This window comes from Mauremys mutica, chromosome 2 (genome assembly GCF_020497125.1).
Source record: "Mauremys mutica isolate MM-2020 ecotype Southern chromosome 2, ASM2049712v1, whole genome shotgun sequence".
NCBI lineage: Eukaryota > Metazoa > Chordata > Testudines > Geoemydidae > Mauremys > Mauremys mutica.
The window spans coordinates 268,541,121-268,568,450 of record NC_059073.1 but is presented as its reverse complement, the minus strand read 5'-3'; the positions used below and the strand labels follow the sequence as shown (position 1 = coordinate 268,568,450).

Genomic DNA, 27,330 nt, shown 5'->3' with positions numbered 1-27,330 from the left:
TTCAAGAGACCAATGATTTTAAGTGCTTCAGGTTTTGGGTGTCTAGTTTGATGTCCCTTAAAAAGGAGACTATTTTACAAGTGGTGAGTGTTCAGCACTTCATGAAAATCAGACACCTTCAAAATTCAGTGAGGGCATCCAGAAATTGAAGCACCTGCAGTAACTACTCGTTTTTAATAATCTTGGCAATTAGATCTTGATAACTCAGTTGTGGCAGGTCTGAGATCATATTACTCTCTATAAACATCAAAATAGTAGTGAAATTTGTTTGCACTTTAACCTTGCTTCCACAGAGACACCTCTGAAAACTGGGGTGGAGTGGGTGTGATTGTACTATCTGCAGTTGTTGATGGTTAGTCCTGCTCAATTTGTCAGCCTACTAGAAAGAAATGAGGCCCTTACTTTTGATAAGAGCTAATCTGCTTACATAATGCCTTTGTTGGCTCATGTACAGTAAGCACATGTCTAGTAAAACAGGATAGCAGCAAATGTAATGATATAAAATGTAAGTAGTGAAGGAGAGAGGAAACTGGATTGCCAAGTGGTTTTTTTTGCTTTCCCGGGGGGGACGGGACGGGGGGGGACTAAGAAGTAATCTATTTAAAAAGAGTTAGAACCAATTCTTTTTTTATTACATGTTTAAAAACATTTGACAGGGTTCTCTAAATAACTTAAACATGTTAATCATATTTAGTCCAAATAACCTACGGTAATACAAATACTCTTAAAAGTGCCTACTTCAGGAGAATGTAGGCTTCAGTTATGTTACGGAATTATTCAGAAATTCAGACTGTGCTCATATCTTGCGCTTCCTTTTTAATGCCTCATATGGAAAATTGTAGCATTCCTGTGCTTTGAAAATTAATTTTGGGACTTAGTTTAACTCTCATTGTGATGTTGAAATTTATTTTTTAACTGTTTGCAAAGTGAAACATTACTAAAATGATCCACACAGGCTGGCCAATGCAACAGTAAAGGGAAATTCAATCCACCTTTGATGCTTTTGAAGGACATTGTTTGCTTTTTAAGGGTCGTAGATCTCTGTGGCTTGTTGGACCCCTGTTGTGAATAATAATGAGGGGATTATCTGATGGCCATGTTGCTACTAGACTTCGTCCTCTTTTTTTTCTTGCAGATGTGCAGAATTAAATGTTAGCTACAGCTTTTACTTGTATTTCTGACTTTATTGTGACATTTAGAGTTGTGTTAATCAAAATATGGTACATTTTTCTTTCGATTTTATTTAGTCAGTAGGATCTTACAACTAATTGTGCTTGCTTCAGGAAGATACAAAATCTCTTTAGATCTAGCTCAAAACAGCGTCAAAGAAATCATTAAGAGAATATAATTGTTCTTCTGAGCTTTTATTCTTTTGTAATCTCTGGCTGTCAGTTGGGTATGCTCTGAGAAGTCATCACCCCTGATGTTGGGGAATTAAATAAAAGCTGCTTTTTGAGGTCTTTCTAACAATAACTCTTCTTTAAGCACACACTTCCTTTAATTTATTAACATAATTATGTGTGGAGGAAATAGGTAACATAAAAATGGGTACATATTTGTCGTGTACAATAAATTTCTGAAATTAGAATACATTTAATGTAAAATAAATTAATTTTATGGAACTTTCTTGATTATCTGCATTTCCAGACCTCTTAATTAGTGTTGAAAATCCCTTGTTTATTCAAATTTTCATACCTGAGAAATTTAAAACAATGTAGTTTATTGAATCGTGTATTATGAGTAAGCAGTCAGGTTAGTACATGATGTTATAGTCCATTTCCTGAATTATCTTTTATGTTTCTTTGTTGATGCAAGTTATTCTGAGAGATGTTAATCTAGATTGTTTCCATATTTGTGCAGCACCATAAATAATGTGTACATGTCATAATATGTCATGATTATATATGATTCGCTTTAATAGCAACATCCATCAAAACATCTAGATCTAGCTAAATTATATCAAAACACAAATGAAGTGGGTTTTCTAATTTGATTGAAACAGTGGATCAAAATTAGTGTATAAAGAATTATGATTGCATCAAAGGAAAGGTTACAAATATAATTGTACTGTGCATATGATGATAGAAGTGACAATCTAACAACAGTAATAGTAGTAATGCAATTTTAATACCCTAATTAATACTATAATAATAGTAAGTATTATAATTGTTATACAAATTTTATCAATTATTCTTTTGGGATCAATATTGACAGCACTTATATTTGAACAATACTGAGCTATAGCATTGATTGTTAATTCATATGTTGATTTCTTAGTGTCATCTCTGACACATTCAGTCTCTAAAGTCTTAGGTTTCAAAATATAATATGTAGATTTAAACATGTTTGGCTAAGACATCTTAAAAAGCTCAAATTTTTCAACTTACACCTTGTAAATATATGAAGAAATACTGTGTAGTATTTTTAAATGTGTAGGTACAAAATGCTGAATATTAAATTAGTATTTCTTTTCTATTAACTATAGTAGTAATGTGACAATGAATTATTAAGGCTATAAATAGTTATAAGTGATTTAACTGAAGATGACTTTTGTTTTACAGTTTGAATTATTTTACAGTCAGCACTTCAGTGGGAGGAAGCTTACTTGGTTACATTATCTTTGTACAGGTAAAATAAATGCATATTTCTGGTGTATTGAAAACTTACAAAATAGCACATGCTTCACGTAACAGGCAATAAATAATTTTCTGTTCTACATTTACCTAAGCTCCTTTCTAATTTGGAACAAAGTTTTTTTTATAATTTGGCCATTTTTCACATTCATAGGTATATTAATATGTTTTGCCCTTATCTCAAGCAGCATTTCTTAATTAATCTTTTATAATCTCCATTTTATGCATATAATTAATTACAGCCAATTATTTGGTTTTAAAAAATTTGATGTACATTGTAGGCTTTAAAAGACCATGGGAGAACTTCTGGGTTATTAACCAATGAGCTGACCTTCAGCCAGCTAAGTGCTCTATACTACTTGGGTGGCCTTGTAGCTTAACATGAGTACACACGTTTTAAGTGAGACCAGTTTAAGTTAAATTGCCAACTACCATTTAAAAAAAATTAGTAATAAATTGGCTTCCTTTGCCTGTTGCATGAGGTTCAGCTCTGTGATTCACAAGTAGGAGGAAGCCATTTAAAAAAAAAATTCTTATTAGCAGTGTTCTCTCTAATTTTTTACGTCCATGTGCGGAATGAATTTTGTTATGTGCACCAATATGGAAGTGATGTGGGGCCGAGGGGTTTGGAGTGTGGGATGGGGCTCAGGGCTGGGGCAGAGGGTTCAGGTGCGGCGGGGGAGTGAGTGAGGGGTTCGGGATCCGGGAGGGGGCTCAGGGCTGAGGCAGAGGATTGAGGTGCGGGGGTGATGGCTCTGGGGTGGGGCGGGAAATGAGGGGGTTGCGCTACAGGCTGCCCCGGGGTTGCAGTGGGGAGAGAGGACTCACTCCAGCCCTCTCTCACCGCAGCAGCTCAGGGCCAGCTGAGAGACGCCTCTCCCTGGCCGCTGCAGCTCCGGCTGGGCTGGGCCATGGAGGGGCACCTCTCCCTGTGTGTCCAGGACTGCACATACAGCTTTTAATAATCAAATCTTGTATGATTTTGCAACACAATTGTGAACTTCTTATACCAGTTTATGAAACTATTATTATTATTACTACTACTACAGGTGAAGTAAAAATGAACTATTTGTGTAAACCTTATGTAGCCATGGTCACAACATACCAAATGGCAGTACTGCTTGCCTTCAACAACAGTGAAACTGTCAGTTATAAAGAGCTTCAGGATAGCACACAGATGAATGAGAAGGAACTGACAAAAACCATCAAATCGTTACTTGATGTCAAAATGATCAACCATGACTTAGACAAGGTATGTTGTAATGTCACAAAGAGAATGTGTAACATTTCCAGTCATGGTTTGTTTCTGTCTTCTCATGTTTGTTTGGTTGTTTTTTGTTTTTTTTAAAGTGCTTGCCCTTCACTTAGATCCATGTTATTGTCCCCTATGCCTGTTCTCAGATCCCTGTGGGGAAGGCACGAGCAGCCACCTCTGGATGGAATAACCAGTGGGGAAGATAGACAAACAGACATGCTATCCAAATTCCTCACACTGGGCTGTATGCCAGCAGGGTCTGCTGAAAAGGTAATACAGCTGAGGCAGTATTATCTTTTCTGCTGAGCCCCTTTTGTGTGCAAAACCTTCCCTTTATGGCTTCAGAGGCAATAACTATCAGTGAAAACTCAGTAAGCATAGCTCCACTAGAGCCAGGCTGATTTTGGAGTAAAGAAGCGTTGTAGTGGCCTGGGATGGAGACAGTGCAAAGGCACTGACCAGATGCTGGGACCAAACTACTTGTTCAGTATGGTCTCTTAAAGTCTTAGCCCTGGTCTATATTACGAGTTTAGGTCGAATTTAGCAACGTTAGATTGATTTAACCCTGCACCCATCCACACGACCAAGCCATTTTTGTCAACCTAAAGGGCTCTTAAAATCGATTTCTGTACTCCTCCCCGACGAGGGGATTAGCACTGAAATCAACATCGCCGGGTCTGATTTGGGGTAGTGTGGATGCAATTTGACAGTATTGGCCTCCAGGAGCTATCCCAGAGTGCTCCATTTTGACCGCTCTCCACAGTATTTTGAACTCAGATGCACTAGCCAGGTACACAAGAAAAGCCCCGAGAACTTTTGAATTTAATTTCCTGTTTGGCCAGCGTGGCAAACTCAGCAGCACAGGTGACCATGTGGTCCCCCCAGAATGTTTCTACACTCCCCCTTTCATCTCCGTCCCTGAGGTTATCGCAGATTAGAAGGTGAAAAAAACGCACTCGACAGGACATGTTTTCGGAGCTCATGCAGTCCTTGCGCACTGATAGGGCACAGCGTAATGCATGGACGCATTCAGTGGCAGAGGCCAGGAAAGAATTGCTGCGTTTGCTTAACGGCAAAAGTATCATGCCTCACTAGTGATCCTGCCTGAGCCAGGTTGCTGTGTCACATGCACGATGTGCTGTGTCAGCCTTGGGCGGGGGCATGACCGCTTTGTGAGCAGGAAGGCCATAGATATAGACATTGTATTAGGTAGCTTCTGTAGCTAGAGAAAACATTCCTGTGCATTTGGCAAAGTCTGTGGCAAAAAAAGAGAAGCCCCATAGTGTAGTGGTTATCATGTTCACCTAACACGCGAAACATCCCCGGTTTGAAACTGGGCAGAAACAGGTCACTGTTCCTTTTTCTGACTCCCCTCCTGCATTTTTAGCCTTAGAACAGACCGCACTGTGAAATTTTACTTTGAATTCAATCAATTATGAGTTAAATAATATGGACGCTCTGTCTAAGTTATAGTCCTGGGTTCCTTACCCTATCAGCTGCTCTGATAAATTAACATTTTTGTTAGGGGCGGGGGGAAATTTTTATGAAGCCTTTTATAGGGACTAAATGCTATCTAGGACTCTGAAATAATCTTAACATGGCCCACAGAGTGCAGTCTTTCGTTCTGGATTTGTCATTCTACAAGTTGAACTGCTCCTTACTACTGTCCAGGCTTCATGAGCCACGGGAGCAAGGGGCAGGCTGGGGTCGCTGCGACCATGCGGTACTGCCAGCTGGGAGAGCAGCCTGAGGCAGAAGCCTCCAGCTTGCATGATATTCCAGGCAGGACTGAATCTCCATGAGATGAAACTTAAAGAAGAAAATGACCTGGAGTCGCTCCTCTTAGAGCACCAAATGGAAGGATAGCCATGTCTGTCCAGGCACCCCGATCGACCTCACCAAGGTCTGCTAGCTGAGCGAGGCTGAGCGGGACCCCGGCTGGCAGGAGCCGGCAGATGGAGCCCCAGACTGCCGGCAGCGCTCAGCCCACTGCCTGCCTGGGGTTCCGATTATCCAGGCAGGCAGCGGGTTGAGCGGGTCCGTCAGACAGGACCCCGGAAAAAAGGTGCAAAACGATTATCTGCCGTTGTTTTCACGGAAGGGGGGGCGGGCCTGATGACATGTACCCAAAACCAGCCACGACAAAGTTTTTGCCCCCATGAGGCATTGGGAGCTTAACCTAGAATTCCAATGAGCAGCGGAGACTGCGGGAACTGTGGGATAGACACCCACAGTGCACCGCTCTGTAAGTCAATGCTAGTGAGGACGCACTCCACCAGCTTAATACGCTTACTGTGGACGTACGCAATAGACTGTCTAAAATCAAATTCTAAAAAATCGAATTCTATAAAATTGACCTAATTTTGTAGTGTAGACATACCCTTAGAATAAAGTAGTCCATGAAATAAAAATGTTTTTTGTTGAAGGTACCAAAGGCTTGCAAAAAATAGGTAGCATATATGAGAGAAATGCTATATTTACTATGTGATATATCTTCTGTCAGGGGAGTGTTCTACCCTTATAGGTGCTGGACAAGATCATATAATGCAGCGGTTCTCAACCAGCGGTCTGGGGACCCCTGCGGGGAGCAGGTTTCAGAGGGTTCACCAAGCAGGGCCAGTGTTAGACTCGCTGGGCCCCAGGGCAGAAAGCTGAAGTTCCACTGCATGGGGCTGAAGCATGGGGGTCTGAGCCCTTTCTTTCACCTGGGACTGAAGCCAAAGCCTGAGCAACCTAGCTTCCTGCGTGCCCCAGGCAGTTGCACTGCTTGCTAGCCCCTAATGCCAGTCCTGGCTTTTATATGCAGAAAATGAGGAGTTGTGGCACAGGTGGGCCGTGGAGTTTTTATAGCATGTTGGGGGAGCCTCAGAAAGAAAAAGGTTGAGAATCTCTAATCGAATCTGTCTTTTCTATCTCTAATTTTCATGTATAATATTTTTCATAATTTCCTGTTTCTGGAGCCTCAAATTGATACTTTATGCCCACTAACTAAAAAGATATCTTTTTAACATCATTTCTGACTGGAAGGGGAATACAATAACTTTGTAATTTTTCTTTCTGGTTATGTTTACTTTCATATGCATCTGTCCTTTAGCTAGAGGGTTCATGTGCCAAAATACCTGTACTAATTATGTCTTCCTTTCACGCCACCAAACAAAGAGAAAGCTGAGCTGTGCACATTAAATCAGCTTACTTATTATTACATAAGTCGGTGAACTCCAGGGTGCTGAAACAGTGAAATGCACTTACTTACTTCTGTTTTGCAAGTAGTTTACCAATATCTGAACCACACAGCAGCTAGGAAAGAAAATGCAAAGCACAACGTATGTTACATACCATACTTCCTTTCTGTTGAAGTTCAAAAAGCTGGGAAATTAACTTCCCCCGCCCCTTGGTGATAGATTCACTGGTTCAGTCTAATTTTCTTCCTAGTGGCTGTTTGACCTAGATTGTATTTTTGTTCTGATTTATACTTAGCATTATTGTGCTTAAACTATTTAGTTTTTGATATGCTATATTGCTTGTAACTGCTGCTCCTTAACCTTTAATATATTTCCAACACTGTGCCTAAGTGGCAAAAAATATTAATTTAATAAGCTAGATTTCTTGTAGAATGTGAAATTAAAGTTGCTACCTAAGCATGTCATTCGATAAATATTAACTTCCTGTGTTCTAAATACTGGCATGTGAGCCAGCCAGTGGCTAGGCAGTATTCCAGAGTACTCTATGAAGGAGCCCAGTAACTTGCCATTTTCCTGTGGTTGGAGAATTAGTAGTACTTGTACAGATTACTTGATTGGAAACTGGTAAAGAAGACAGGTGCTCGTGCTACATGTCATCCTGCTGTCCGGTTTAGAGAGACATCATCTTCAGAGCACAGTGAACAGCTAGCATGGCAATCCGGCCTGGAGGGGATAGAAACAGATACGTTTTTTGGAAAGAGCTAGGGTTAGAATGATGGGAGAACCCATAGTTGGATCACCATGTACACAACAACTATGAAAATGTTATAGGTGTTAATTTCTTTGTTATGCAAGCAAACCATGCAATATATAGAATGACTGTGGAAAATGCAGCTATCTCCCCAAAACTCTTCTTAGATAAATGGAAATCCTAGTCTCCTCTTTGGCTTAAATGCACTTTGTGTTCTCAAAAAAGGCTCTCCAAATTGTATTTTAGAAATACTAAAACAAGTAGCTTCAGTAATAGAAAAAAATTACTTTCATTGTTTGAACTGATTAACACTGTTTTTATATATGTTAGTGTTCTTTCTGTTTATTTTGGTTCTAAAATAAGCTGACTTTCCAGCCCAAATAAGCTGTAGCATGAGAAAAGTTGAACTCCATTCAAATGGATCTTTAGAATTCCAAAACTTTAATAAGGTGCTATAGACTTCTGACCGTGCATATGAGAGTCCTATTTAGGTGTGTTAATTTTCCCCATAAATTGTTAGCGGTCCTTAAAAAATGTGTATGCTGCTTATGCTTTTTGGCAACATTTATGAATGTTAAAATACACAAATGCTTTTTTATATTGCAGGAAGATATAGAAGCAGAGTCTACTTTTTCATTAAATCTGAACTTCAGCAGTAAACGAACAAAATTTAAAATTACCACATCAATGCAGAAAGACACACCACAGGCAAGTATTTTTCAATATCTATAAAAGTCAACAGTTTAATAAAAGTGTTATTTAAAACTGATTTCATCTAAATTAATGCAAGTCTGGTGTAAACAGATGCAAGTGTATTTACAAAGGCGTTTAAACAAAATCCATTAAAAATATATTAATTAAACCAGTGCAAGGTTTGTGTGGACATGAGGCTTTACAGAGGGAAAGAAAGGATGACTGGGGCTGGCAGAAGAGCTTGGGGCAGAAAATGTGAAGGGAGAGGAAACTCTCCTCTTGTCCCCTGTGGAACTGACTGCCCTTTCATCAGCACTTTGTGGCCAGTGGACCACTTACTGTTGGGGAAAAAAACTAATTTGGAATCCCAATTTACTATTTTCAGTACAAACTGAACGTCTAGCATGGTTACTGGAAAGGGAAGCTGGGTTTATGGACAATGGGAGAAGGGAGGTGAGGTTCTGAGTCCCAAGACCAAAGAAGGAAAGAGAATTTTTTTAAAAAATTCAAGTATCAATAAAACATTTTTAAGATAGTGTTTAAAAAAAAAAGTCAGTATAAACTTTCCCCTGTTGTTGCTTTGTCTTTACCAGGGACTGTGTTTTCTGGTGGAAACAATTACCCCAGAAGTTGAATTTAGAATCATGAGCCATGTTCTGATATGAATAAGTTCCCATAAGATGTGCATTAGTAAGCTATAAGTGCACTTCTTAGGTGGTTGGTTGAAAGTGTTCATGTCTCACAGTCCACCTAAAGCAAGCACCATTAGCCCATTAATACACTCCATGACGTGTTTTATTGCCTTAACAATGATCAGAGGAGCATCGTCTGGATCTGTAAAAGTGACAAAGAGTCCTGTGTCACCTTATAGACTAACAAATGTATTGGAGCATGAGCTTTCATATTCACCTACGAAAGCTCATGCTCCAATATGTTTGTTAGTCTATAAGGTGCCACAGGACTCTTTGCCGCGTTAGCTAATTCAGATACTGCTAATAAAAATATTCTAGCCTTATGCAAGAGCCATCTTATTCCCTAGACTCAGATATTGTATATACCCAGATAGTGTTGACAAACCAAAAAGGCTGCACCTCTTCGCTCCTTCTGAGAAAACTTGCTAGTTAACATTTTCCAAAGTCCATCAGTTGCCACAATTATTGTCCTTATTTACAGATGGAAAAGGGAGATCGTTTGTCTAGAATATATCAGTAGGTCTTTGTGATCTTCAGTCAATCCATAACTTGACTAGAGCTAAATTTTAAATTCATCAGTAATAGACAGACAAGAGGCACTTAATGAAACCTATCCTTATTATCTAGTCATAATTCAAGACACTTATTAATTGTGGAAGGTTTTTGTCTTTTGAAGAACTTGGAACTAAAGTATGAATTCTATGCTAATGTTTTTCCGTTTCTCAACTATTGAAGTGTATCTATATCTCTTATATTAATGAAAGAAATCTATAGTTATACAGACTAATACTGTAACATGTTTGTTGTTGTTTAATACCTTTAACTTGTTTGTCTTCATTAAAGGTAGCATCCACTACTTGGAATGCAGTATATTATAATAAATGGTAGGATATGTGGCTTTGTTAGAAAGAACAAACCCAAGAAATTGTGAAATCTCTGCTATTTTGAGTTCTGTATACACCTCTACTCCGATATAACGCTGTCCTTGGGAGCCAAAAAATCTTACTGCGTTATAGGTGAAACCATGTTATATCAAACTTGCTTTGATCCGCCAGAGTGCAGCTTTTCTCTCTCTCTTCCCTCCTCCCCCCCCCCCCCGCCCCCCGGAGGACTGCTTTACCGCGTTGTATCCGAATTTGTGTTATATCGTATCGCATTGTATCGGGGTAGAGGTGTATAATCAAATTTGAAGTTGTGAGCATGAGGATACACTTAGCTCTGATTTTAGCATTCCATGTCCACTAAGGCAGAGATTTTATGTTAATGCTTTTTAAACAAAAATATCTTAGAACCTAATCACAGCCCTGAAAGGATTACTCAGTTTGGCCCTTTTTAAATCATCAAAACTCAGAAACCTGTATCCGAATGTCTCTCTTTACCTTTACTACTGCTAGAAAACAGAGATAATATGGACTCACATTGAAGATTTCAAAAGTGCCTATTTTTATCAGACGGAATGTTATATGTTTCAAAACCATTCTTGAAACTATCTAAACTACAGAACTGTGAAGAATGGGTTTCACTAACTTAAACTGAAGCGCCAAGTATTCAGTGGGTCTGCGGATGCAGAATCTACTCCCCCTGCTCCTTGTCACAGAATTGTACTCCAGAATGTAAACTTTTTTTTTTAAATTGCTTTTGACCCTCATGGCTCTGAAGATTAAGCTTGAAATTGTGAGCTAGGTGTGAACTAGTATACTGTGTGATGTTGTCTTGAGTGAACAGCGTGGAACAATAGTTCTGAGAGGTGTGAACTATTCTATTCATTTCAATATGTTTCAACTCTCAAGATAAAAATGTTGGTGTTTTATAGTGTCTGCTACTTGTCTGCTGATCACTCTTGTAGAAATGTGCAGCTAATGTGTTTATCTCACAATTTCAGTTTGATTTCCACACCTCCTAAAATGTCCAAAGATCTAAGAGTTCCAGCATATCTTTTTCCCTTGCTAACTTCTGCAGTGTTGTTGCATTGTTAATACAGAAATCTAAGACACACTGGAAATAGATAATACAGAAACAATATGCAATTACTATATGTGCTCCAGTATTTATTTTTATATTCATATTCTTATTTATTAAAATATATTTTTAAATTTAAATGAAACTGTTACAGAAATCCCAGTCTGCCAGTATAAGAGAATCCACAGACCTTGTTACAGACCCTGTTCAGTTGCCATTTGCTTCTGAGTATATGAAGCTTTGCATGTAGAGCCTTTAGAAAAGCCCATTCAAAATTCAAAATTTTTGCAATATTTTTGATAGGGGTGTGTGTGTCTCTATATGCTTGTTATCAAGGTGAATATAACATAAGAATATCCATACTGGGTCAGAACAATGGTTCGTGGTGGGGGAGGAATAGCTCAGTGGTTTGAGCATTGGCCTGCTAAACCCAGGGTTGTGAGTTCAATCCTTAAGGCAGCCATTTAAGGATTTGGGGATTTAGTTGGGGATTGGTCCTGCTTTGAGCAGGGGGTTGGTCTAGATGACCTCCTGAGGTCCCTTCCAACCCTGATACTCTGATTCATCTAGCCCAGTAACTGTCTCCTGAAAGGTGGATGTTGAATTAGAAGAATCCCATCAAAGCCTGAACTGATCATTTCCCTTTCTGTTTAAAGTATACTCGGCTAATGCAGTAGCAACTTCGTGTTTCCACTCAAGGCCTCTATGTGGTTCATATTTGGGCTTCACTTGCCAGCTTTCAAAGTTTCTATGAAAAATCTTTTATAGAACCATTCTTTAGTAAGACTGCTAGATTCTTCATTTTTTTGTCATCTCAAGGTGGTTGTTGTTAAAACTTAGCCAGCTGCAGGCACATCTGTATAAAAATGGAAATAGGATTACCTATAATTTTGTTTCCTTTACTGAGCATAACATCTTGAAACCATAGTATATTCATTTTCCCTCTACCAGGATCTTTACCTTTATTCATCTCTAGCTCTCTTGCCTTTTGCATGAAGTCCAGGCCCCATGGCCTCACTTTCAAGATCCATTTCAGCTGTCGTGCTCCTTTATATGTGCTCTTTTTCTCCTCCTTTATCCTTCCACTTTAAGCCTTTCTGAAGCTACCCTTGCACTCTTATCCCATTCTCAGATTTTCACCTTCTTCCATGGCACCTCTTGTGCTTTGAAATTCCCTCATCTCAGACACCAAGCAACTTTCCTTTCATCTTTCAAGAACATCTTCCTCCTGAAAACACACCTCTTTTATGGAGCCTTTTTGCACTGCTCTCTTCAGATACCTTCACCACTTCATGATAAACTGTCTTATCTGCCTGAACTAATTAAGGTCCTCCAGGCAGGAGCATCTGTCTTTGTTATATAAAACACTGATCACATGAATCATAATTTATAGATTCTAATCTGACTGAAACTATGCATTTCTGCCTGTGTGTGGGAGGGAATAATAAGCCGTTAGTATAGATTGGGACAGTTTTTTAAACAATTTCTCATTAGAGAATGCTAATTCAAGAGGATTTACATTTAAGACAGGGATTTGTAGAATTTTAGGAGAGCTTTATAGTTTTAAAAGTGAGCAAAACTGCAAATATGCAGAGCTATAATATGTGTTTATATCATGCTTTATGTAGATCAGGCTGCAATACTGTACAGTCTGTTCCTGAAGCTAAAATACCTAGCTCCAGAGGGATCTGTTGGTGGCAGTTATGGGCTACAGAGACTCTAACACTGATCTCTTTCCCTGCTGTTCATGTATCAGGGAAAGGGGGTTTGGACAGAACACTCTGATACTGGTCCTTAGCTGTGGTTTTGGCTGCTTAGGGTTGTTAGCAGTGTGACAGGGTCCCCGAGGTACAACCTGGACTGTGGGCCCTTTGTTCCAGCAACCTGGGCTCCCTCTCACTCCGTGATGCTGTCAAGCCACAAACCTCTGGCAGGTACTGCATTTACACAGACATCCACAGGCAGGGACCCACCCAGCTGAGTTACATGAATCTTTTCCCAGCCACTCATGAACCAACAATAGAGAGGCTCCAGCCAATTCCTCTCAGCTCCCCTGTCTTGCACCCCAGAACTGCACTGTCTTATAATGGTCAGGCTTCTGACCAGTGCAAGTTTATTATCCGGTTCGCCACTTCTGCAAGGGAAAATGGATGTGCACCCACCTTTGTAACCTCAGCAGATGTCCCACACAGTTCAACCGAAAAACACTGGTTTAGGTAAAATATAAAACAGGTTTATTAACTACAGAAAGAAAGATTTTAAGTGATTATAAGTAGCAGGCATATAGATCAGAGTGGGTTAAATTCGCAGTCTAAGTTCTACAAACTAAACAGGATTTGAATCAAGCAGTGTGTCATCCTGACAGATGGTACAAGCAGGTTATAGATCCTCAATACAAGGGCTGGGACCACCTCTCTGAGTTCAACGTCTTTGTTCTCCAGATGTGTTTCCAGGTGTTGAGTTGTGGAGGGAGTGAGGCCAAGTTATGATGTCACTTCCCCTCTTCTATAGTTTCTTCCAACTTGCTGGAAAGATCTTTTGCTATGACGTGTGGGTAACAGGCAATTCCCATTGGTCAAGCAGTCTCTGTTGTATACATGCTCCCTCTGAGATGTCTACATATGTGTATAGTTTCTGGGATTCTTTCCTTCATGGGTGTTGATGAGCCATTAACGGCTGTCCGGCTACTGCATTGTTTTACCTGAAAGGTTGGTTGTGGGTGTTCCACAACGTATTTCAGTAACACACACAGAGCAAACCTTCATAATTTCACATACAATGATAGCACATACAATCCAAGAGGATATTAATGTTCAACAGATCAAGACTTTTAAAATGATACCTCACAAGGCATGCTTTTTACAAAACCTATCATAATTCTATGACAGTGGTGAATATGGGGGTTCCAGGGTGTTGCTTTGAGGTACAGAGTGTCACGAGCAGTCATTGTAAATTACAGCAATCTTAAGGCAGCCCTAACTGCACAGAGAGACTGGTATTGCACATTAACTTCACTGGGATCAAGCCAATGCAAAAAGTAAGCTTTATGCTACTTTAGAACTCTCCTTTTCCTCCCCCATTCCCACCCCAACTTGCATTTTGTGTGCTGTAATCATAGACAAAAATCCTGCCCAGAAGCTCTAAAATTGAGATTTAACTAGCTTTCATTGTTAACATTTTACTTTTTTTTTTCCTTTAGCAAAGTCAGAAGCGTTGTAGGTGTTTTCTGAATGTTTATTGATCCTAGTGTGTTTGCAGCATCACCATTTTTCCCATATTTCAGGAGATGGAGCAGACCAGAAGTGCTGTAGATGAAGACAGGAAAATGTACCTTCAAGCTGCTATAGTCCGTATCATGAAAGCACGTAAAGTGCTGCGACATAATGCTCTTATTCAGGAGGTAAGAGGAAATGCTGTCCATTATCATGATCTAAATGAAAAGCTATATGATGACTGAGTGCTGTGTTTAATCACAAAACTGAGACAGTGTATATCTCAGAACTAATATTTTAATGACTGGCAAGAATTTTTCTAAATTGCTTTAGTTCAGAATGTAGGAGTTTTACTTAAGTGGGAATGTTTAGTTGTGGTTATCCTGTCATGGGCATTAATGCATGTATAATTTTCACAGTGATACCCAACAAGCCCAGAACTCTTATGATGAGGCTGGATTTCATTTTGCTTTATAGCTCAGATTTTAAGTGTGTTGAAATTTTAGACATCATCTCAATTTTAAGGGGAGACAAAGTATCTAAATTCTCTAGACTGCATTGATTCTGCCCCTTTTTCTTCATCCCCACCCCCAAGACCACCCCAGAATGGGCATCTATCCAGAACTGTACAGCCAGAATTTTCTAGTCACTAGTGATCTGGTATATTCAGCTTGAGATCTGAACACCCACCTTCTGAAAATCAGTTCCTTAATGTATCTTAGTTCCAAAATTGAGAAACCCTCAGTCTTAGCCACTCTTGAAAACCCTGGCCTAGGTGATCTTTCATCACTTAAAATCACATAATTATACTATATGATAAGCCACCTACATCCTATAACAAAATCCAATCATAACCAAGGCCTGGTCTACACTAGGGGGTGGGTTTGAACTCAGGTACGCAAGTTCAGCTACGCGAATAGCGTAGCTGAACTCGAAGTACCTTAGTTCAAAGTACTTACCCGTCCTCACGGCGCGGGATTGAAGTCCGCAGCTCCCCCGTCGACTCCACCACCGCCGTTTGCGGTGGTGGAGTTCCGGAGTTGACGGGAGCGCGTTCGGAGTTCGATATATCGTGTCTAGATGAGACGCGATATATCGAACTCCAAGAAGTTGATCGCTACCCGCCGACCCGGGCGGGTAGTATGGACGTACCCCAAGTAATATAGTAAGTAAATCAGTAACCCGTTCCATCTCAGTATCTACCTTACTCCTTCTGCACTCCTACCTTGCCTAAAAGACAGGTGAGCCTTGCAGCATACCTAGGTGGTAGTAGATTTAGGCTATTTTGCATCAAGAGAAAGAATGAATTACCAAGTCAAGGGGGTTTTACAGGAAAAAAACTAGCTGGCAGCTCCTTCTCATACATAACTAAAGAGCGCTCCTGCTCAGATGTCTCTGCAGATCTCCACTCTGGCAATACAGAACAAGGAAGGATGCAGTCTGTCAAGACCAGTCCTGGAACATATAGAGCTTTATAGGCAAAATCAACACTTCAGTTTCCACCCAGAAATTGAATGGCAACCAGTGAAAATCACACAGCAGTGTTGTCACTTATCTTGTTGACACTCCACTCATCAAGTACTCAGCCATAGCTTCCAGATAAACTTAGAGTAAACTTTTCAAAAATGCCTTACTGACTTAGGACCATAAGCCCCAATTTCTAAAGGCACTTAAGAGCTAAAGTCACTTTTGAAACTGGGCCTTAGGATCCGAAGTCACTTGAGTGCTTCTGAAACTTTTTTCCAAGATGCAGAGCAAATTATGCATAGTGTTATAGAAGTCTAACAATTAACACTAAGTTGGTGCAGACTAATTTGTTTAGGCAAAGAACAAGTCACACCCATATGATACATGTTCTAAAACTTTAGCTTCTTAATTGTCCAAGTTGAAACGCTCCTTTCCCTGTTCTTGCAACATTTTTATTTCATGTCAATGTCAGTGCATTCAGATTTCTTAATATTACCTTCAGTCCCATTACATTTTTCTAGTAAAAATTTTCGCTTCTTTGTCTGAGACACTTGTACCTCTTCCTGTAGGTACTAATGGCAGTTCATATGTGGCCACTAGCACAGATTTTCTGGCTGGCAGCTCAAACAGAACAGTGGCTCAGTACTCCCACTTTAGCTATCCCAGTGCTTTTAAAGCTTTTTTGCAGTAGCAGCAAGCACAGACTTCCCGAACATTCCCACCCCTGATCAGGGAATCAAAATTTCTAGAGCTCTGAGCCCTGAATGTGATCACCCGTTAAGCTCCTTCCCGTTTCTCCCTACTTTCCCACCATTGTGCAGCAAGTTAAATAAAGCAAGTAAAAGGCCAAGAGGAGCTCCGTCTATGAGGAGACCCTCTTAGGACACACAGAAGGGAATGTTCTACCAGTTTTTCTCAGTATATACACCCTTGCTGTCCCACAGGAAGGGACTTATAGTCCAAACCTGTAGGGGACTCTGCATCCCACCCTACACCAGCCAAGACTCCTCCGGAGACATCTCAGCACAGTGTGGTCAGTCCTCTCTTTCACCTGAGACTCACCGTGCCAAAACATCCCCTCACCAGTTAAGGATTTTTCAGACCGTCATGCTTCTCAAGAGGCTGTGAACAATCAGATCAGTGAACAAAGCAAAACTTAGCCTGGAGACTCTAGCTTCCACCATCATGGCAGTCTTTCCAGTAGACTTTCTAATGATTATGGACCTGACAGATGCTACCTTTCATAGTCCAGTCTAGACCTGTTATCTGAAATTTCTTTTGCCTACAGAAATCATGGCTATCAATACCAATAGGTAATAATTGGAGATATACCAATCTCCTAGAACTGGAAGGGACCTTGAAAGGTCATCAAGTCCAGCCCCCTGCCTTCACTAGCAGGACCAATTTTTGCCCCAGATCCCTAAGTGACCCCTCAAGGATTGAACTCACAACCCTGGGTTTAGCAGGCCAATGCTCAAACCACTGAGCTATCCCTCCCCCCTTACAAAACCTTACCTTTTAATCTGTGTACCCCAAGGTGCTTATGAAGGTATTGTTAGTAGCCAGTTTGAGTAGTTCAGGGCTTCATTTTGTACTAGTGTTTTTAGAGCATAATCCAGGCTACCTTGCAGAAAGATTAGGAGGACCCTCTCCATGCTTTTGGCATACAGATATGTGATGATTTAATACCTAGCGCTCTTCATCAGTAGATCTTGAAGTGCTTTGCAAAGGAGGTAACCATCATTACCCCATTTTACTGATCAGAGGAATTTTTAATTCCCTTCTTAAAGGATTATTTGTGTAAGAGTTGAAATAGATACACAATATCAAATGACCCAGAGGTCCCTGAACCAAAAAGTACTCCACTATGATGTCCACAGAGACTTCTCAATACAGGGAGCATACAGTAAGATCCAGACACTGATCTCCACACAACTGTCATCCATCTGTCTTCATCTGCAATTCCTGCACCCCGACCTCCTCCTGTGCCCCAACCCCCTGTCCCAGGCCTGATCCCCCTCCCACCCTCCAAACCCCTCAGCCCCAGCGTGGAGCACCCTTCTGAACCCTAATCCTCGCACCCCTAGTCAGAGCCCTCACCCTCCTGAACCCCAGCCCCCTTCCCTGCACCCTGAACCTGTCATTTCTGGCCCCACCCTGGAATCCACACCCCCAGCCCAGAGCCCATATCCCCTCCCACACCCTAACCCCTTTCCTCAGCCCAGAGCCCCCTCCTACACCCCAAACTCCTCATCCCGGGCCCCACCCCAGAGCCCACACCTCTAGCCGGAGCCCTCACCCCCTCCAGCATCCCAGTCCCCAGGCTGGAGCCCCCTCCTGCACCATGAACTCCTCATTCTTCTTCGAGTGATTGTTCATGTACATTCCAGCAGGTGTGTGCACGCTGCATGCACGCCAGCCAGAAGATTTTCCCGTAGCAGCTTCCATAGGGTCGGCCTTGGCGCCCCCTGGAGTGGCGCCTCCATGGCGCCCTATATAGGGGGTTGCCGACCCTCCACCCCCTCAGTTCCTTCTTAGCGCCGGTGACGGCTAGCTGTAACTTTGCTCGCTCTTGGAACAAACCTAGCAGTGTCTCGTCTAAGTGTATATAGTTGTTCCCTCTCATAGTTTAGAATTAGTGTTAGTTGTTGGGGGGCTTCCCACCCCGAAACGTACTCGTCAACCCACTGGGGCATGCCTGGGTCCCCAGGGTTTAAACTCTGCACGGACTCCAAGAAGTTTATGCCAAAGAGTAACCCGCACTTGTCCTGCACCTCATCCTCGGTGCGCAGTGCTCTGGCACCGCTATCAAGACAGGAGGCCCAGTCTAAGACCTCTACTTCCCAGCACCAGAGAGAATCGGGACATAGAAAATCGTCCTCTGTGCAGCACCGATCACTATCTCCGGTGCCCGCAAAAAAGAAGAGGCTGGTGAGGAACCGTTCACCTCACCAGGACCTTAAAAGGCCGGCAGCGTCCACGACTGCGGTGGGACAAGCCAAGCCACAACCGCATCCTTCCAAGGTCCCACTGACTCTCGCCCCGCTGGCGGTGCAGTCAAGTCCAGACCGGTCTAGATCCCCAGACCTCAGCGAGAATGTGCGTCTTCCATCGACGCTGGAGGCGTTCAAGGTGGTCTCTGACTTATTACGCCTCCCAGTGCGTGCTGGCTTCCTCACGCTGGTGGAAAGAGCTGCCAGACACTGCCCGATCCAAACAAGGGGCAAGCCATCCATGATGTCACTCCAGTCCCTGCCCCGGCGACAGTGGGTACTGCTCCCCCTCGGTCTTCCTATTCAGAGACCTCGGACTCGGAGGCTGAATCCTACCGCTCCAGTAGACCGAGAAGCAGGAGGTCGGCTTCTCAGGCAAGCCAATGACCTTACCCAGTGCAGTGGCAGCAACAGTGGTAAATGCCCTCCCAGTGGCCGTTCCAGACTCCCTGGGCCTACCGTCAGTCCTTGGGACAGGCGCACGGCCCGCGCTTCAGGTCTGTGTCGGTCTCCTCGACGTCAGTGGCTTCAGCGCATATGTCTCCAGCACCACTGTCAAACAGGAGTGTGCCGCAACAGAACCCGGCGCCGCCTAGTCAGACACTGGCACCGACAGGGACCATGTTTCTGACGTCGCAGGCACTGCCCAGCACACCTCGTCGTTAGACGTTGACCCCGGTACCAGCCGCAGTGCCGCATCCTACATTTGCACCGGCCACGCAACCAGAGTACCGTGTGCCGCAGAACCCTGCAGAGGCTCAGGGTACAGTGGAAGGTCCTTTGCAGGTCATCTCTTCTTCTTCGCTGGATGAGGCGGTTGCGGAAACTTCAGCGCCACCGGCCCTAGAGGACAACCGGGTGCTTCAGCAGCTACTTAAGCGTGCCGCTCAGAGCCTGGCGATCCAAGCGGAGGAGATCGAGGTGGATGTAGATCCAGTTGTGGACATCCTGGCCCCCTCGGGCCCGTCTATGGTTGCCCTACCGTTGATCAAAATGATAGCAGATACGTCCTGCATCTTGTGGCAGATGCCAGCTTCATTGGCCCTTACGGCCAAAAAGACAGAGAGGTGCTACTTTGTACCCTCCAAGGGCCATGAATACCTATATACCCACCCTCCCCCGGACTCTCTGCTTGTGGATGCGGCCAACCAAAGGGAGCGTCAGGGATTCCAAGGGTCTACACCGAAGAACAGAGAGGCCAAGAAGTTGGACCTCTTGGGTAGAAAGGTGTACTCAGCGGGGGGTCTGCAACTTACATATAGCCAACCAACAGGCTATAGTGAGCTGGTATGGCCATAATACGTGCTCGGCCTTGTCCAAATTCGCCTGACTCCTTCCCCAGGAATCGTGAACAGAATTTTCCGCTGTGGTAGAGGAGGGGAAGCTGATTTCCCGGGCATCCCTCCAAGCGGCCCTGGATGCAGCGGATGCAGCCTCCCGCATGCTGGCAACCGGGCTGGTCATGCAGCAGGGAGCCTGGCTTCAGGTCTCAGACCTTCCACATGAGGTCCAACAGACCATCCAGGACCTCCCCTTCGAGGGGCCCATGCCCTTCTCCGAGAAGATGGACAAGGGGCTCCGTAGCTTAAAGGACTCAAGGGCTACCTTACGCTCGCTAGGCCTGCACACCCCAGCCACCCAACGCAGGCAATTCAGGCCACAGCCAACTCCACGGCCATACCAGCCCCAGAAACAACTGGAGCCCTCGAGTAGGTGAAGCAGAAATGGCAGAAGGAGGCAACAACAGCCCTCTGGCCAGCCGTCTGGCCAGCTGCGGCCTCCCTTGGGGCCTAGACCATAAACTTGATGGTGCAGTCGAGGATGACCTACCAGTCAGGATTCTGGATCCTACCAACCCTACCTTTTCGTCACTTCTGTCCTCCTTCTATCGTGCCTGGTCCCGAATCACATAGGATAGTTGGGTGCTCCGCACGGTAGAAAGGGAATATTCTATCCAATTCTCCTCCCTCCCGCCCCACCAGCCCCCCTCCCTGTCCCTCTTCAGGGACCCCCCTCACGAGCAACTTCTAATTCAGGAAGTGCAGTCCCTCGTAGTAGGGGCAGTGGAGGAAGTCCTCAGGGGCAGGGGTTTTTACTCCCGCTATTTCCTAATACCAAAGGCAAAAGGGGGCCTCTGACCCATTCTGGACTTGCGGCGTCTGAACAAGTTTGTAAAGAAGCTCAAGTTCCATATGGTCTCCCTGTCCTCCATCATCCCCTCCATGGATCCAGGAGACTGGTACGCCGCCCTCAACTTGAAGGATGCGTATTTCCATATCGCAATAATCCCTCAGCACGGACATTATCTCAGGTTCATAGTGGGCAACACCCATCTCCAGTTTGCCCAAGGGTCAGCCACCCCAAGGGTCTTCACAAAGTGCATGGCAGTTGTAGCAGCTTTCCTGCGCAAGCACGGGACTCAGGTGTTTCCCTACCTGGACGATTGGCTCATCAAGGGCCACTCCAAGGCACAGGTGGAGGCTCAGGTGGTCTTTATCAGACAGACCTTCCTCGAGCTCGGTCTCCTGTTGAACGAGGCCAAGTCTACCCTGTCTTCTGTCCAACGGATAGAGTTCATAGGGGCAGTTCTGAACTTGACGCAGGCCAGAGCATACCTACTGGAGGCCAGGTTTTGGTCCATGTCCTCCGACATCCTCGGTTTCCGCTGTTTCCTGACCACAACAGCGAGAAACTGCCTCAAGTTGCTGGGACATATGGCTGCGTGCACCGACATGGTGAGCCATGCCAGTCTCAGGCTGCGCCTTCTTCAGTCCTGCTTAGCGTCTGTGTACCGACCAACCAGAGATGCGCTGGACTCAGTGGTGACGCTTCTCCGAGTGGTGCTGGATTCCCTCCAGTGGTGACTTGACCCGCGGGTGGTCTATGCAGGAGTACCCTTCGCCAGCCCTTAGCCAGCCCTTTTTTGGTGACAGATGTGTCGGATCTGGGGTGGGGGGCTCATCTAGGGAATCTCAGGACCCAAGGCCTTTGGTCCCCAGAGGACCTCTCCCTACACATCAACATCAGGGAGCTATGGGCTGTTTGCCTTGCCTGCCTCACTTTCAAATCTCGCTTGGCGGGCAGGTGTGTTGCAGTCCTCATGGACAATACCTCGGCAATGTTCTATATCAACAAACAGGGGGGTGCAGGCTCCTCTCCCCTGTGCCAGGAAGCCCTCGCATTATGGGACTTTTGCGTACAGAACGCAATTCACCTAACGGCATCCTACCTCCTGGAGGAGCAGAACAGCCTGGCAGATGCCCTCAGCCGCTCGTTCCATGGTCACAAGTGGTCCCTTCGCCGAGAAGTGGCACGCTCAATCTTCCATCTCTAGGGTTATCCCCAGATAGACCTGTTTGCCTCGAGGGACAACAGGAAGTGTCGATAGTTCTGCTCCCTCATGGGGCGCAGTCCAGGGTCTCTAATGGATGCCTTCCTCCTTTCGTGGGAAGGCGGCCTGCTTTACACCTTCCCTCTGATCCCCATGGTCCCCAGGGTACTCCTCAAGATATGCAGGAATCATGCTCGTGTCATACTGATAGTGCCGGCGTGGCCGTGCCAGCATTGGTACACGTCGCTGCTGCACATGTCCATACAGGTGCCCCTCACGTTGCCCCTGCTCCCGGACCTGATCACAGGATCGAGGCCGCCTCTGCCACCTGAACCTGGAGTCACTCCACCTCACAGCCTGTATGCTCCATGGCTAAACCCGGTGGAAATGCAATGCTCACAGCAAGTCAGACAAGTCCGCCTCGGTAGCAGAAAACCCTCCACCAGGGCCACATACATGGCCAAGTTGAAACTTTTTTCCATCTGGGCTGAACAGCAGGGACAGGCTCCATTGCTCCCCCCGATCCCTTTCATCCTTGATTACCTACTCCAGTTGAGACAGCGAGGACTTGCCCTCTCTTCGGTTCGGGTCCACATGGCGGCTATCTCTGCATTCCACCCAGGAGCTGAAGGTGGTTCAGTCTTCACAAACCCATTGGTTTGTCGCTTCCTCAAGGGCCTGGATAGGCTGTTCCCGCGTACTCGACAACCAGTCCCGGCTTAGGACCTTAATTTGGTCCTCTCTGCCCTCACGGGGCCCCACTTCGAGCCACTGGCTACCTGCTGTTTGCTATATCTCTCCTATAAGGTCTCATTCCTCGTGGCTATCACCTCGGCCAGGAGGGTATCGGAGCTCAGAGTGCTGATGTCCAAGCCTCCATACACTGCCTTCCACAAAGACAAAGTCCAACTTAGGCCACACCCGACGTTCCTTCCTAAGGCGGTCTCCCAATTCCACATGGGGCAGGACATTTTTCTCCCTGTGTTCTACCCTAAGCCACAATCCTCCAACGGAGAGCGTAGGCTGCATTCCCTGGACGTTTGCAGGGCCCTGGCACTCTATATTGAACGAACTAAACCGTTCAGGAAATCAACCCAACTCTTTGTAGCTGTGGCCAACAGGATGAAGGGGCTCCCCATCTCTTCACAGTGTATCTCCTCATGGATCACTGCTTGCATCCGCAAATGCTACAATCAGACCAAGGTGCCTGCCCTGCCAATCTCAGCCCACTCCACAAGGGCACAGGCCTCCTCCGCGGCATTCCTGGCTCAGGTCCCGACACAGGAGATATGCAGGGCTGCCACGTGGTCCTCAATCCACACATTCACGTCGCACTATGCCATCACGCACCAGGCCAGAAATGATGCAGTCTTCGGCAAGGCAGTGCTCCAGTCTGCAGTGAACTCCGACCCTGCCACCTAAACTCAGGCTTGTGAGTCACCTGCTTGGAATGCACATGAACAATCACTCGAAGAAAAAACGGTTACTCACCTTTTTGTAACTGTTGTTCTTCGAGATGTGTTGTTCATGTCCATTCCAATACCCACCCTCCTGCCCCTCTGTCGGAGTGCCAGCAAGAAGGAACTGAGGGGGTGGAGGGTCGGCGGGCCCCTATATAGTGTGCCATGGAGGTGCCACTCCAGGGGGCGCCAAGGCCGACCCTACGGACACTGCTAAGGGAAAATCTTCGGGCTGGCATGCACGCAGTGCGCACATACCTGCTTGGAATGGACATGAACAACACATGTCAAAGAACAGCAGTTATAAAAAGGTGAGTAACCGTTTTTTTCTGGCCCCATCCCAGAACCTGCATCCCCAGAGCATTCATAGCCTGCCATACAATTTCCATACCCAGATGTGGCCCTCAGGCCAAAAAGTTTGCCCACCCAAAGCTAGGATGTTCCCTGCTGTATCCAGTTGCAATGTGAAATTGTTTTCACAAGGGAAGCAAGTGAGAGATTGCTGGCAAAAGATACTGTTGCTCTCAGATAGCCAGGTCTGCTTGTATTTGCTTTTTTTCCCCTTCTTCCATTGCTAGGAAGATGGTTGCTTTCTCCTTTTTAATAATTTTCATTGTCTCAAATTACCTACTGGGGTAGATTTTCAAAAGCACCTAACTGACTTTGAAGTATATATCCCATTTTCAGAAGTGACATAAGCGCTGAGACTCTCACTGAACTTCAGTGGTAGTCATACAGCTTGATTACTGAGCAGCAAAAAAAAAAGTATACTCCTCTGAAGTAATAGACTCATCTAGCTTCTCTCAGACCTTCTGTTCTCTCGGACTGCTCAAGAGTATGGACAATACTCTTACAAGTGTTGAGAGAGACCCAGGATAATTTCTTCAGCTATGTCTATGATGATGTCTTCCACAATCATTGTGTATCTAGTTATCATGGGTGAATAGGTTTTTTTTAATTTATCTACCAGCGTTTGAACACATCTGATGTATGAATAGAAAGGGCATGGCCAAGCCCCAGAATCTTATGAACCAGTCTGAACTGCCTTGAGTATTTATAAGAAGAGAGGCACAGCCCAAATGTCTCACTGTGGGGAAAGTTAGTCCCAGAAAAAGATTGTTTCTGCAGGCCAAATTAGGCATTTCAATGCATCTGTCCAATTCCTTCAAAGTCTGGGGCTGAAGCAGCACAGGTATAATCGATTAGAACTTAGCAGACAATTTTGGTTATGATGCATAAGGAAGTACAGAATCTAGCTTGTCCCCTCTTAGCTTTGCAGGAATGAAAGAAATGAAGTATAGGAGAAATGAAGTAAATGAAGTTATGGGAAATGTGTTATCTAATGATTACTGAGGATAATTAAGACTGTCAGGCCACGATGTCTATTACAGAAAGTGGCATTTAGTTTTTTTCATTCAAAGTACGGGCTCTATCAACCCCAGCCAAACTGCTACTGAAAGGCTCCATTTTTTCTAATTTGTCGTTTTGTCCTGAATAGTGGAGAATGGGAGAGTGAGCTGAGGTTCTTTTTAATGGTTTTAAAACATGTAATTTATGAATGGATAACATGTTTTGTCCAAACAAACATGCTACCAAATGTTTCATAAAATGCTTATCATTTGGTGTATTTTTGTATTTTTCCGTCTTCATATATATATCTTTAAACTATTAGTGATGGCTATTCAAAAGGAAAATGAACTTGTTTGCTATTATCTTTCCTTTTTAAAAAAACTAAAATTACCTTTTTTTTGCCATGACAAACAACCAGCCTTAGTTATGAAGATTCATGAAGAGAAAACTGTGCTTAGCTCTGAGATCCCATGCTAGATTTAACCTCTTCTTCAGTAATCTCTTTACTTGTAATCTTGAGCACAATTCATTTGGCAATCAGACTATAAACCCACATTAAAGGAATATTGTCTATCACTTCAAATTGCCTCAACAGTTTTTATAAAAACAGTTATAAAACCTACGACTAATAATTATTTTAATTTTAAATTCTAATTGAAACTATTCTTTTACAAATAACAAACTATAATATTCACAAATGAAACACTGCAGTACTGGTAACTCGGAAGTGAAACTGACCTAACTGATTTCTACTGTATTTGCCAAGCTGACAAATTCAAAAAGTAAACAACATAATTAGCGAAAAGCACATTGGATTTTTTAAATGATTTTCTTTTTTTTTTTTATCTAAGGCAGTGATTTTCAACCTTTTCATTTGTGGACCCCTAAAAAATTCAAATGGAGGTGCAGAATTCTTAGACATAGTCTGTGGACCCCCTGGGGTCCATTAACCACAGGTTGAAAACCACTGATATAAGAAGTTGTTAATATAGGTAAAGAAATGTAGACTATATGAATGTTAAATTGAATGTTGCCCTTTATCTGTTCTGTGACAAGTTAACCAAGGGGTGCAACTGCAAGTTACAATTTTCCATTGATGGGAAAAGTAAACTTAACAAATAAAAGAAATAGACAGAACAGGACAGAAACAATCTGTGTGTGTGTGTGTGTGTTTTGACCTTAGTACATGATGGAAGCTTTCTGTCTCTCAGAAATATAGTATGTAATAATCATTTTTGTGGTCTTTTTTTTCTTTAGAGAAAATTTATATTGCATTTGCATTGATGCGATGTTAATGAATAAGTGATATATTAAATGTTTTTCTTCCACAGGTAATTAGCCAGTCGAGAGCTAGGTTTAACCCAAGTATCAGCATGATTAAGAAATGTATTGAAGTTCTGATAGATAAACAATACATCGAGCGAAGCCAGGCCTCAGCAGATGAATACAGTTATGTAGCATGATGTTGCTCTCCAGCAGGTGTGGTTGTAAGAGAGCATTGCTGTCACTGTTTGGTGTGTTCCTGTGGGAAGAAGCAGGTCTGTGCCTCCATAACTGGTCACTTGGCAGCCCCTGTTTTTCTGCTGTTTACAACATCACCAGTGCCACGTCATGAGCGTCAATGAAAATGCCTATAGATATTTCAAGCTCATGTCATTATGACATTTCTTAAAACTTTACTAAAAGAATGAGTGAGTGAAGTATTGCTGAAATGTGGAAATTTGGTTGGGTACCATGCTTTTTTTTTTTTTTTTTTTTTTTCCCCTTCACGTTTGCAGTTGATGTTTTTTAATGTATCTTAAAAGAAAAAGTTAAACTAAATATTGTAATATGACAAATATCCTAATAATTGTATCTACATTAAAGTGTAAAATAAAAAATATGAACATGATACTGCTGCTTGTCAAATAAAAAAAATAAAGAAATGGAATGTGTCTCCAGGTTAATGATTATAAAAGTAGCTATGAAATCATGGCTGTTAATATTCTGTGGCCCTAGAAGTTCTGAAAACAGTGTCAGTTATGTTCATTTTTTTGAATTTCCTCCAATTTAGCTCTTTCATGGGACTTGTTTATAAGGAGCTGAATACTAAACACAGTAGGTAAAATAGAATTTTAAAAGAATATATTTGTTAAAGTACATGTTTTGATTATCTGGGATCAGGCTAATTTTGATATATTTTGTCTATGTCTAAAGGCCATATGTATGTGTTTATATGTCTCTCTCTCTCTCTCTCTCTCTCTCAGTATACAGCAGGAGAATAACCAGACAATTGAGAGAATAAAAGTCTCATAATTCATGAAGTTAGGGTGATTATCATAAATCTCCAGTCATCACATTCCTGAGAAGGAA

At 43.3% G+C, this 27,330-nt stretch overlaps 1 protein-coding gene across 6 annotated transcripts in view; it reads left to right on the top strand.

Annotated features, from left to right (window-relative positions):
• CUL2 (cullin 2) overlaps nucleotides 1-26,924 on the top strand; it is a 102,671-nt gene extending 75,747 nt beyond the window's left edge. For all 6 annotated transcript variants that reach the window (XM_045005276.1, XM_045005277.1, XM_045005278.1 and 3 more), the window contains 5 exons: nucleotides 2,562-2,628; nucleotides 3,683-3,885; nucleotides 8,428-8,529; nucleotides 14,449-14,565; nucleotides 26,310-26,924. In XM_045005276.1, coding sequence (XP_044861211.1) covers nucleotides 2,562-2,628; nucleotides 3,683-3,885; nucleotides 8,428-8,529; nucleotides 14,449-14,565; nucleotides 26,310-26,441 — 621 coding nt within the window. In that variant the 3' untranslated portion in view covers nucleotides 26,442-26,924. The remainder of the gene's footprint in view (nucleotides 1-2,561; nucleotides 2,629-3,682; nucleotides 3,886-8,427; nucleotides 8,530-14,448; nucleotides 14,566-26,309) is intronic.
• Nucleotides 26,925-27,330: the final 406 nt, after the last annotated feature.